Genomic DNA, 12,460 nt, shown 5'->3' with positions numbered 1-12,460 from the left:
CTGGAGAAAAAATGATGAAAATTTAATCTTTGTGAATAGTGGCAAAATCAATAATTAGAGTGAATTTTCTTTTCTTTTCTTTCTTTTTAAGGCTGCACCCATAACATATGGAGGTTCCCAGGCTAGAGGTCAAATCGGAGCTATAGCTGCTGGCTTACACCAGAGCCACATCAACACCCAATCCAAGCCGTGCCTGCAACCTATACCACAGCTCACAGCGACGCTGGATCCACAACCCACTGAGTGTGGCCAGGGATCAAACCCACAACCTCATGGTTCCTAGTCAGATTCATTTACACTGTGCCACAACAGGGACTCCACCATTTCCTTTCTTAAAGCATTTTTTACTGTAACTGTTGCTCTTATCTATCTCACTTTATTTTTTCTTTAATAATAATCAAATTAACTCTATCTCCTGGATATTGTCTGATTGTTGTCTTTGTTTTAGGCTTTCAGGATGAATCTGGAGAAACTCAGCAAGCCAGAACTCTTAACACTATTCAGTATTCTTGAAGGAGAGCTTGAAGCAAGGGACCTTGTTATAGAAGCTTTAAAGGTATGTTAAAAAAAAAAGAAAGGTCATCATATGTTTAAAAGCCATTTCATTGGTTAGCTATGGTATGACTGTAGCCCCATTTGAAGGTAAGAGGCCTGGGTATATAGATAGAGATACTTGCTATAGCAGCCACCTATATGGTATGATTTTAGGGACCCCGAGGAAGCCTTTCTGCCCCCAGGTAGTTCCTTTAGTCCTTAGAACTTCTTTCTTTAGCTTAGCTGTTTCTGAATGCCAGCTCCTTGAGAACTTGATGAGATCTGCTTCCTAAAAAATGCATAGGTATACCCATATACATAATTCAGGATATAGGGAGTTCCTATCGTAGCTCAGCAGTTAACGAACCTGACTAGTATCTATGAGGATGTGGGTTCAATCCCTGGCCTCACTCAGTGGGTTAAGGATCCGGTGTTGCCGAGAGCTGTGGTGTAGGTTGCAGACAAAGGTAAGCTCAGATCCCAAGTTGCTGTGGCTGTGGCATAGGCTGGCAGCTATAGCTCCAACTGGACCCCTAGCCTGGGAACCTCCATATGCCATGGGTGCAGCCATGGCAAAAAAAAAAAAAAAAAAGCCCCCCAAAAAAAAAAAAAAGCCCCAAAACCCCCATAATTCAGGGTATAATATCTGTTAAAACAGGGTAGGGGTTGGGGAGGTGGCATGTGAGAACTCTACTTTCCACTCAGTTTTGCTGTGAACCTACAACTACTCTAAAAAATAGTCTAATTTAAAAAAACAAAGGAGCATAATTCCTTTCAAATGTCTTAAATCTTGGTAAAGACACATTGGAAATAGGGACATTTCCCTGTCTTGAGATCAGATCTGGAGAGGGGAAGAAAAGAAAGGGTATCTTGTGTGAGTAGTAGGAAGATGATATTCCCAAAGGAGAGGAGAAATAAGGAAAAAAAAAAAAAAAAGAGGAGACTGGGGCATGCTGAAGAAAGCAAGGTCTGCGAAGTGCAGCTGAGCCTAAGTATCTAAGAAGATTTTTATAGTTAAAATTTTAAAGGATATATTGATGTACATTTTAAAGCTCATCATTAAAAGGTTTATGAAGTACTTTACTGCATTTTCTCAAAATTTTCCTAGCTCCTTATTAAATGCTATATTAACATTTCATGCGTGTTCATATGAAGCTCCTTTGTTGAAGATTTTTTTATAGCAACGAAGATCATTTTTTCATTGCTATTCCAGGAGGCTTAGAGAATTGGGAGAAACAAAACCCCTCAGTAGAGTTCATACAAAAAGCTGTATCTCTTTAGCATCTCTTCTTTTTTCCCTTCTGGAATTGATACAGAGTAAATGTGTTCATTTAGTCATATCTGGGTAATCTTTTCTTAGATTAGTGCTCTGAAATTATAATTGTGATGAAAGTAAAATTTAAACCCATTATTTCTGTATGCTGTGAAATTGAGTCAATTTGTTTTTTTAAGTCTGACAGACAAGGACTGACATTTCTGTCTAATTAAATATACCTTAGAGTATTTTATCCCTGAAAAATACTGCTTTTTTGTTTTCCCTTGTGGCTCTTTAATGTGTGCTAAGTAATTTCTAGTGGTTTCACTTTTCCAGAGTGCATGAGGCAGTAGCCTTCTGATGTGAGGGTGGACTCGGTCTTAGTTTCTTCCTTTCCCTGCTTACTCTGGTCTTGTTTTGCATGGTGTCCCTGGAGATGACATGTTTATGGCTTTGACATACCCCTAGTCACATGTTAAAGTTTATTGCCCAAATCTTTGCCTGTCGTGCCACTAAGCTGAACTGTGTGATCTTGGTCAAGTCATTCAGTCTGTCTGAAACAAAGCTTCCTTGTCTAATAATGAGAATAAATGATAGGAGTTCCCGTCGTGGCGCAGTGGTTAAGGAATCCGACTAGGAACCATGAGGTTGTGGGTTCGGTCCAAGCCCTTGCTCAGTGGGTTAATGATCCGGCGTTGCCGTGAGCTGTGGTGTAGGTTGCAGACGCGGCTCGGATCCCGCGTTGCTGTGGCTCTGGCGTAGGCCGGCAGCTACAGCTCTGATTGGACCCCTAGCCTGGGAACCTCTATATGCCGTGGGAGCGGCCCAAGAAACAGCAAAAAAGACAAAAACCAAACAAACAAAAAAACCAAGAATAAATGATAAATACCTAGTATTTCCACAATAACACTACAATTTGCATGGCATTGCAAATACTCAACAGTGCAAGGTCCACTTCTTTTATTTTTATTCTCAGTGTATGTCATGTACCCATATCCGAGGAACAGTCAGTGGTTGCTAATCATTTGAATGGATGTCTCTAGTGTGCCCTCAACAGTGCCTAATTTTCTGATGACTGCCCTGCCAACCTATATTACATTTAAATGTTCGCTCTAGTTGGTGACTCGTTTCTGCCACATCCACAGGACTTCCCCTTTTGTCATTGTTAAGGATTTCAGTGTACGTCTTTTCCCTGTACATCCCTGAAAACTATACTATTTCTTATGACCCCATCCCACTCTTACCAGTAATCCTAACCTGATTAACCCAAGACACACTCCCATTTGTTACCACATGTTTATCTGATCAGTGAAGAGAAAAAAAAAGAGAATGTATGGGGAAAGTTTGAGCTTGTTCCTAATTCTCACTTTTAATGCCTGTTGTTTTTCCTACTTCCTTCCCCTATTCTCATCTGAGACCCTTGGCTCTCCTTTCCATAGGAATTATCAGATAAGAACTGGGAGAGTTCCCGTCCCTAGGCTGAAACAGGAAGTGCTTTGTTCATGGTGACTCCTTTCAGAATTCAGAAAGCATTTTCCAGGAGCAGCATTATTAAAAATAGTAATTAGATTTTAGAAAACTGTAATGGTTTGGCAACGTGCATTAAATAGACTCACCTGAAGATCTATCCCTGTTTACACTAAAACTCCATGAAGAAGTTTCTCATAAATATCTCGGTTGACTTACAGGAGTTCCCACTGTGGCACAGTGAGAATCTAACTGCAGCAGCTCAGGTCACTACAGGGGGGTGGTGGGGGGTTCGTGGGTTCTATCCTTTAAAAAGGATCTGGCATTGCCACAGCTGCAGCATAGGTCTCATCTGCAGCTCTGATTCAGTCCCTGGCCTGGGAACGTCTATATGCCATAGCTGCAGCCATTTGAAAAAAAAAAACAATCTCAGTTGACTCATACAGAAACTTGTGGCCCTTACCCACCTCATAATTGGGGTAGAAGTTGGGGAATGGCTGCCTCTACCAGAAAAATCAGAGAGTGACCTTATTTTCTTTTTGCTTTTCAGCCTTAGAAATGATACAAACCTGTAGAGCTTTATGTGTTTGTTTTGTATCCTCAGCACTTGGCATAGTGCCTAGCACAGAGGTTCAATAAATATTTGTTGAAGAAATGATTGTGCCATTGTGGAGTATCATTTTAAGATTGTCATAGTATTATCAAATGAATTATTAAATTTTACAGCCTGCCCTAAATGTGCTGAAACATACTGCCTCTGGTTTTAATGTTAACAGACGCTTAGGTGCTTGTTGCACATGTTTTCCTAAAATATCCTTTTTTCTACATGAATCCAATTTTAGTTACGTTAGGCAGCTTCTGACAAGTTGAAAGAGCAGCTCGAGAAGCAAGAGCTATAATTAAGAGAGTATTTTGATATGATACCATTCAGAATTAGGCACAAGTGTTGTATTTAGTCTGTGCATACAGCCTGTAAGTGGTGAAGTTCCCTTCTGAGGCTTAAACTCTATGCAGTTTAGGTGAAATGAGTAAGTTCCCCCAAAGTGGTCCATCTTTTAAACAGTCTATTGTTAGATAAAATGAATAGCAGCTGGGGGTCCAAACTGTTTCAGTCCTTTGAGAGAAGCAACTGCCATACTAGATTCTTTCAAACAAAATGAAATCTTGTTTTATTTGTGGGATAATTTTTGGTTTACTTTGGTTGGTTTGTTTTTGTTATTTTTGTTTGTTCTGGTTCTGTAGTCCGTCACGATTTTACTGCATTCTTTCTATATAGCTCTTGCTTAACAGCAAGTACTGTTGCTCCTCTTGGACTAATACAACAGCTTACTAATTTTCCTCCATTAAGTATTCTTTTTAATTTGTGTTTAGTTGGTTGAAAAGGTTTTGGTCTTTGTCCCAATAGCTATGACTGGTTTTTCCTTTCTAAATTAAAAAAACCTTATCTTTTTGTTTTTACTTTCTCCTTACCTTCAAAATAGATTTTTTTTTTCCTGAACATAAAATCAGTTCTTTAACCTTGCATCTCTGAAAAAAACCATGTTCACTGTTGCTGTTAAATAAATAGTAGGTCACATTGGTAAGGGCTGGATTTATATAGTTTCCATAGTTTGTAATTATATCCTATCTATAGAATTATAATTATGAAAGAGCTTCATTCCTTTCCCAAAATTCCTGCAAAGTGCCAGATTGCAGCTACACCCTTATAGAGCCCCCACAGTTCTTTTTCTCCCACAAATATAAAAGCCTCCCCACTCTTCTGTTGCAGCCAAGACATATTTGGCACAGAACCAGGGAAGCCAATAGAAAATAATGTAATATTCGGCTTCTTCTGTATTTGAAGTCTAATTCTTACAGAGGCCATTTATACAGTATTTGGTCCTAGTTGAACTTTACATAAAGTGATTTTCTGTTTTAGAAGAGATTACATCAGAGAAAAGCATTCTTAATGGAAATCTCTCCCTTTGACCACTTTCTTTTCTTAAATAAGAACACTGTGGGAAATCCTTCCACAGATAAAGCAGATTACATTGGTCATGAATCAGAGGAGGTTGGGGTGGGACCTCACAGTTCAGTAAGAGAGGCTCGGCTCATTATTCTGAGAAAAGCTAGGAAAGGCTTCCCATAGTGTGATTACTCTAGAGGAAGATGAGGGAACCTTAATTTTAAAAATTTGGAAAAGAGATTTGACTTCCAATAAAAGTTAAATAGTTTGAGTTTTTTACATTGGGTATATATTATATCTACACATCTCAGATCTGATGCAAAGCCACACATAGCTATGACTAAGTAAAATCTGTCCTGTATTAGAATCATTTTATTTTAAAGCTTCTGCAACAATAAATGGTAAAAATATTACAACTTTCACAGAGAGTTAGCTCACAGAGTCTTGAATTCCTTTCCACTGATGCCACAAGCATAAAACAGGTATAATTCTTCTGAAGTCTAGGAAAGAATTTTGTTGTTTTTGGCCAAAGGCCATTTCAGAATTTCCCAAGCAAGAAAATTTAGACAAAAATGGTGTAGTTAGGACAAAGTTAGAAATATATTTAGCATATAGGACTGTAATATTTAACTCTTGTGAGTTTTTTAAGCAGCCAGGTTAAAAATAAAAAATCTAAATGACACATATATCTCTGTGGTGAAACAATAAATGATTTACGTTTGCCAAAAATATTCTTAAAATAATAATAATTGTAAGGCTTTTATGATAGTGCCAAAAATACAGAACAAAAGTTATCATGGAAGGTGCTATGGCTCAAGAAAAAGTTCACTGTAAGTTGAGTCTGACATCTGCTTTTGGTCATGGCCTTGTTTCTGTTATGGAAATAGATTATTATAATGTCTGGTCTGAGATGAGGAAAATGAAACTGAATTTAGATATTACCATATATTGTCCTATACAGCAAGCTTATCAAGTGCGTTTGCATTTTTTTAAAATCAGATAATAACAGACCTGTGGGAGTTCCCGTTGTGGCTCAGCAGGTTAAAAACCTGACTGTGCCTGTGAGGATGTAGATTCAATCCCTTGCCTCACTCAGTGGGTTAAGGATCTGGTATTGCCCCAAGCTGCGGCATAGGTCACTGATGTTTTGGCTCATATCTGGTGTGGCTGTGGCGTGGGCATGCAGCTGCAGCTCCGATTCAGCCCCTAGCCTGGAAACTTCAGTATGCCATAGGTGTGGCCATTAAAAAAAAAAAAAAGAACCTGTGAATATACTTAAATGTACTCAAAGTTGAAACATTCTTTGTCACTGATAAGCCTGGATGTAACAATTCTTTGACCAAAAATGATCTATTGTGATAGATGATTTTTAGGAAGAGCTTTTAGGATGGGTGTGGGTAGTTGAGATCTTTGATAAAGATTACATAAACATAATAACCCTATATATAAAAACATACAGTACATAATAACCCTATATACCCAAACCCAAAATATAACTCTGAGAAGTCCAATTTCTTCCTGGATATAAACTGGAATATTAGGAAGCAAACAGAAGTTTATTTAGGGAATTAAATTATGAGGTTTTTAAATTTACCTTCATAATCTTTACTATGAAACATGTTTTAGAAGGGAATCAATCAGTGGTCATTTGGGGCCATATTTTCATGTATTTTTTATAGTTGGCTGATATTTTTTATTCCTAGTCTGAGTAATGTTCATACATGAAATCCTAGCTATATTAATATATGCCTTGTATGCATATTGTATCTGGCTTGTCATTTCATACTCTTAACTCTATCTTTTGAAGAGCAAAAGTTTTTCATTTTGATGAAGCCTGGTTTATTAATGTTTCTTTTATGGATTTTGCTTTTAGTATCACATATAAGGAATCTGCCTAACCAAAGTCAGAAAGGTTTTCTCCTATATTTCTACAATTTTATAGTTTTAAGTTTTACATTTGAGTCTATGATACAACTTCAATTACTTTTATTACATGGTACAATATATGGATCCAAAAAAAATTTTTTTTTGTATTTCAACTGTTCTTAGCCCGATTTGTTAAAAAGATTATCCTTCCTCTATAGAATGGCCTTGACACTTTTGTCACAGTCCATTTTCTGTATATTTGTGGGTTTATTTCTGGACTCTCTTCTGTTTTATTGATCTGTTTGTCTACCTTGATGCCCATACTACATTGTCTTGATTACGGCAGCCTTTTACGTGTCTTAAAAATCAGGTAGTGTTTTTTGTTTTTGTTTTTCCTTTTTTGGCCACTCCATAGCATATAGAGTTCCCGGGCCAGGGATCAGCCATAGCAACTCAGGATCCGAGCCGCATCTGCAACCTACACCACAGCTCATGGCAATGCTGGATCCTTAACCCACTAAGCGAGGCCAGGGATCAAACCCGCAACCTCATGGTTACTAGTCAGATTCGTTTCTGCTGAGCTACAATGGGAACTCCTCTATATGAATTTTAGAATCAGCTTATCAGCTTCTCCAAAAATCCTATTAGAATTCTGAGTGGCATTGCATTGAACTTGTAGATCAATTTGGGGAAAATCAACATCTTAACAAAACTGTATTTGCTAATCCATGAACATGGTACTTCTTTCCCTTTATTTAGGTCTCTCTGCAATGCTTCGTATTTCTCATTGTATAGGTGTTTTGGCATCTTTTGTCAGATTTATCACTATTCATATTTTTCATGATTATTATAAATGGCACTTTTTAGAGCCGCACCACGGCATATGGAAGTTCCCAGGCCAGGGACTGAATCTGAGCCACAGCAGCAATCTGTGCTGCAGCTGCAGCAACACCAGATTCTTTAACCCACTGTCATGGGCCAGGGATCAAACCCAGGCCTCCACAGCTACCCAAGGCACTGCAGTTGAATTCTTAACCCACTGCACCACAATAGGAACTTCATGGCATTGTTTTTTAAATGTTACTTTCTCATTGTTTATTGCTGTAATACAGACATGAAATTGATTTTATATATTGATCTTTATCCTGCAACCTTGCTAATCTCAATTTATTCTAATAGCTTTTTTAAATAAATTCCATTGAATTTTCTACAATCATGTCTGCAAATAAAGATAATTTTACTTATTTCTTTCCAATTTGATTTCCTTTTATTTCTTTTTTTGCCTTATTACATTGACTGGAACCTCCAGTACAAAGTCAAATACAGGTGGTATGGATATCTTTGTCTTCTTCCTGATCTTTAGGAGAAAACGCTTTTTCATCATTAAAGAAGATGCTGGCTATAGGTTTTCATAAATGTTCTTTTTCAGACTGAGGAAACGTCCTTCTGATCCTAGTTTGCTGAGAGTGTTTATCAGAAATGGATAAAAATGTCATGTGCTTTTTCAATAGGTTAAGGATCTAGCATTTTCAACTGCAGTGGCTGGGGTCACTGCTGTGGTGTGAGTTCAGTCCCTGGGCTGGGAACTTCCACATGCTGCAGGCACAGCCAAAGGAAAAAAAAGTAAACTCTTGGTTAATGGCCACGTGAATTGGGTGGTACGTCCTCATGATGGACTCTTGTGTGGCTATTTTAAAGTATGATGCACATGATGAACTTTTGTGTTCCTACATTGTGATGCTAGATTTACAAAGCAGATCATAACATTAAATATATCCTTTAGGAGTTCCCGTTGTGCAGCAGAAACAAATCTGACTAGTGTCTGTGAGGATGTGTGTTCAATCCGTGACTCGCTCAGTGGGTCAGGGATCCGGTGATGCCATGATCTATGATGTAGGTCACAGACACGGCTCGGAGCCTGCATTGCTGTGGCTGTGGTATAGTTTGACCCCTAGCCTGGGAAATTCTGTATGCTGTGGGTACAGCCCTAAAAAGCAAATAAATAAATAAATCCTTTAATCTCAATGATAAAGAATAAAAGACTCAAATAAATAGATTGAAATTTGAATGTTAATTCTGGTTGTCCCTAGGTGTGGAATCATATTGCATTTTAATTTTTTCATTAAAACTTCTATATTATAGTAAATTAAAATCAGAAACTTATTTTTAAATAGCAATAATCTTGTACAACAACTTCTTGCTCAAATTTCTGTTTAGTAACAGCCTTGCTCTAAGAAGATAATTTAGCCATATATTGTTTACTTTGTAGGAAAATATATTAGAGCCATATAGAACTATAGTTGAATTATTGCCTTTTTGTTGTTCCTGATATTGTTAATACTACTCTTTTCCAACTCACCCTAAATAACTCAACTGTCTCTGCCTCAGAAACCTGTGTTATAAAGCTATCCAATAAAAAGACCACAGAGTTTAGGGGAAGAAGAAAAACGGCTGTGATTAAAGATATCATACCAGTCTAAAGAAGTATCTTTCAAACATTTTTGAAATACATTTCACTGTTTTGCCACAATCCAGGACACACATACATACCTACATACATATATTAACTAAACAAAAATTTCACTAAAATGTACACTAATTTTATATTTTACTATATTTATACTATACCATACTGTAATCACTATTTTTTTTTTTTTTGCTCTTCATCTTTCTGCTGATTGTGACCCCCACTAACCTAGATTCATGATCCTGTCTAGAAATTTATGCTACAGATGTACTTGGACCTATACAATAAAGTGTGCATGTAAGGGTATTTATTGCAGCATTGTTCATGACAGCAAAATGCTAGAACAACTTATGTATATATTAGTAGGGTTCTGGTCAAGTAAATTATGGTATATTATACAGTAGAATAGTCTGCAACTGTTAAAGAAATTGGGAGCTAGATCTTTATGTATAATATTCTCCAAGATATAGAAAGTGAAAAAATAAGGCCCAGAACAGTGTACCCAGTAAAAGAAAAAAGAAACAGTATAAGTTGCAACTGGTGAGGCCAGAAATACATCTAAAAGCCTCTTCCTTCCTTCCCTTTGGTTTGGTTCCCTTCAGAGTGGTAGGATCTCCCAAAGTGGTCTGCCCTGGGACCTGGGAAGGGAATGAAATTAGTAAAAGGAAAGTACCAGGTGTGGTGGTGGGTTAGTCTGGCCAAAAAGAGCCAAAAGAAGCAGGAAAGGCTGGTCATATGTATGGGATGTCTATAAATTGGTTATCTATAAAAAAGAAGACAGCATTCTTAAGTGATTAAGTATCTTTGCTGCATTCAGAAAAACATTGAGCTCATATATAACAGCGAATTCTTAAAAATAATTGTCTGATATTAGCTATTGGCTATTCTCCAAGATAACAGTAAGTGAAAAAACAAGATGCAACTTTTTATCATGTCATCATTTATATTACAAATTGTGGCATTTAGGGCTTTGAGAGTGAAGGTACCAGAAAAACAACCACAGCTCTCATTTAACTGACATCTTCCTATGGGCAGTTTTTCTTATGCCTTTGAGGAGAGAAAGGGGAATTCATCTTGTAAAATGCTACCTATTTAGAGAACACACAGTTCTGTAGCAGTTGGGGAAAACTTCAGAAAAGGTTATAACAGTGGGGAATTTTGTTGCATTTTTCAACCTGAAACTAAAACAAATGAAAAGGGGAAACAGCTTATTCCTGTTATTTTGACTTCCTCTTATTGTGTCTTCCTTGCATGCGTTAGCTTTGTGATTTGGGATTAATCAGAGGTTATTTCTGGTTGCCCCCATAAAGAAAAGAGAGAGGAAGACAAAGAGCATGCTTCTAAAATTAAAGTCTGTGGTCCTTCATTTAATATTTCAGTTCAGCCAATTGTAGGAATGAATTGAAAGACAGGAGGAAACTATCTTGTGTGTTTGCTGAAAATCTTTATGGAAAAGGAGGAACATTTACAGAATGAAGCTGAGAATTTTATTATATAGGATATTATTTCTTTAGAAAAGTAAGCAATTTATCTATTCCACCAAATTCTTCTCATGTATATACAAAGATGCTCACTGCAGTATTATTTAATACATTGTATTTGAAAGCTACAAACAGCCTAATTTCACTTGTCCATCAGTAAAGTATAGGTACATAACTGATTCATCCTGATTATGGATTATTACATAATTGCTTTTTTTTTTTTAAACAAGCAAAAAAAGGCTATGTACTTACTGACTTAGAAAGCTCTTTAAGGCACAGTAAGTGAAAACAAGCTGCACAACAGTTTTACAGAAAATAGTATCTGTGTAATTACACACACACACACACACATCCCCACGCACACATGTATATGCTTGGAAAAGGTATGGAAGCATGCCCATCATACTAAGAAATTTCTGAAAGGAAAGAGAGATTGGGTTACATTTAGGAAAGACTTAAGCGTTATCTATGTAGTTAAAATTTTTATTTTTTTATAAGAAATATTCATTTGCTAATGGTAAAATTAAAATTAAAATTATATTTGCAAGAATTATAGTATAAGCAGTGGGTGGGCAAGTTAAGAAGAATGTTTACTTTTTAACTGTCTTCTAGGTAGTTTATACTTCTCACAGAAATCTATATTAATTTGAAAATGTAGTTAAGGAAGTAGAGACCAGCACAGATGCCTAGGGAAAGCATAGGCTTGTTTTAGATCCCTAATATCCCTACCTCTACATCCCTAATGTTCCCCAAAAAAAGCAGTAAATTTCTGACTGATTTTCAAATTCTGCCTTTGTGCAGGATACCTAAGTTATTCCTTGAGAGTGGATTCTTTTATACATCATGGACTCAAGTAAAGCTGACAGTATATGTATGAGAAGCCCCATGATTAAAATTTCAAGAAATTTAATATCATAGCAGGAGACCTACAGCCCTTCAAAGTATTTTTCCTATCTTTAGTTTCATATGTGTAATTCATAATATTTCATTGTTTAACAACAAAAAGTGTCTTCTGCCTCAGTAAACCAACTTCACCTAGTGAATGCTAAGATATGCCTAAGCTCAAAAAAAATTTTTAATCTAATTCAATACCTAACATGTTGTCTATTCAACAAAAGACTGAATTCATTAGTAGAAATGAGTATGAGATTGTATTATTATTTAATTCAGAAGTCTTCTTAATGATTTGAAATTTCATATCTGGAACTCTTCATATAAACATAATAAATTTGTGTATACTTCTAATGAATTTCTCTTTTTCTTTCTACTGGATTAGTGATGGTATGAGAACTTATTCATGCTGACAGGCTTCACAGATGATATATTTTCATCTCTCTTTTCTTTAGTATTTCTTTTTTTCATTAAATATAAGCTTTATGGGGAGGGGGCGGGCAGGTACTGTATCTTGCTGCACTGCATCCCAAATATCTAGAACCTAGTAAATT

The 12,460-nt window shown here is 36.6% G+C and overlaps 2 protein-coding genes across 5 annotated transcripts in view; one reads left to right on the top strand and one right to left on the bottom strand.

Moving 5' to 3' along the window:
• The window catches only part of ST7L (suppression of tumorigenicity 7 like), a 183,412-nt gene that overhangs the window by 9,879 nt on the left and 161,073 nt on the right, over window positions 1-12,460 (bottom strand). The window lies entirely within an intron of this gene.
• Window positions 1-12,460, top strand: part of CTTNBP2NL (CTTNBP2 N-terminal like) — a 55,345-nt gene that overhangs the window by 17,622 nt on the left and 25,263 nt on the right. For all 4 annotated transcript variants that reach the window (XM_003125850.4, XM_013988149.2, XM_013988148.2 and 1 more), the window contains one exon: window positions 449-556. In XM_003125850.4, the coding sequence (XP_003125898.2) occupies window positions 458-556 (99 nt within the window). In that variant the 5' untranslated portion in view covers window positions 449-457. The remainder of the gene's footprint in view (window positions 1-448; window positions 557-12,460) is intronic.

This window comes from Sus scrofa, chromosome 4 (genome assembly GCF_000003025.6).
Source record: "Sus scrofa isolate TJ Tabasco breed Duroc chromosome 4, Sscrofa11.1, whole genome shotgun sequence".
Taxonomy (NCBI): Eukaryota; Metazoa; Chordata; class Mammalia; order Artiodactyla; family Suidae; genus Sus; species Sus scrofa.
The sequence above is the reverse complement of the archived record's forward strand: the minus strand, read 5'-3'. Positions and strand labels throughout refer to the sequence as shown.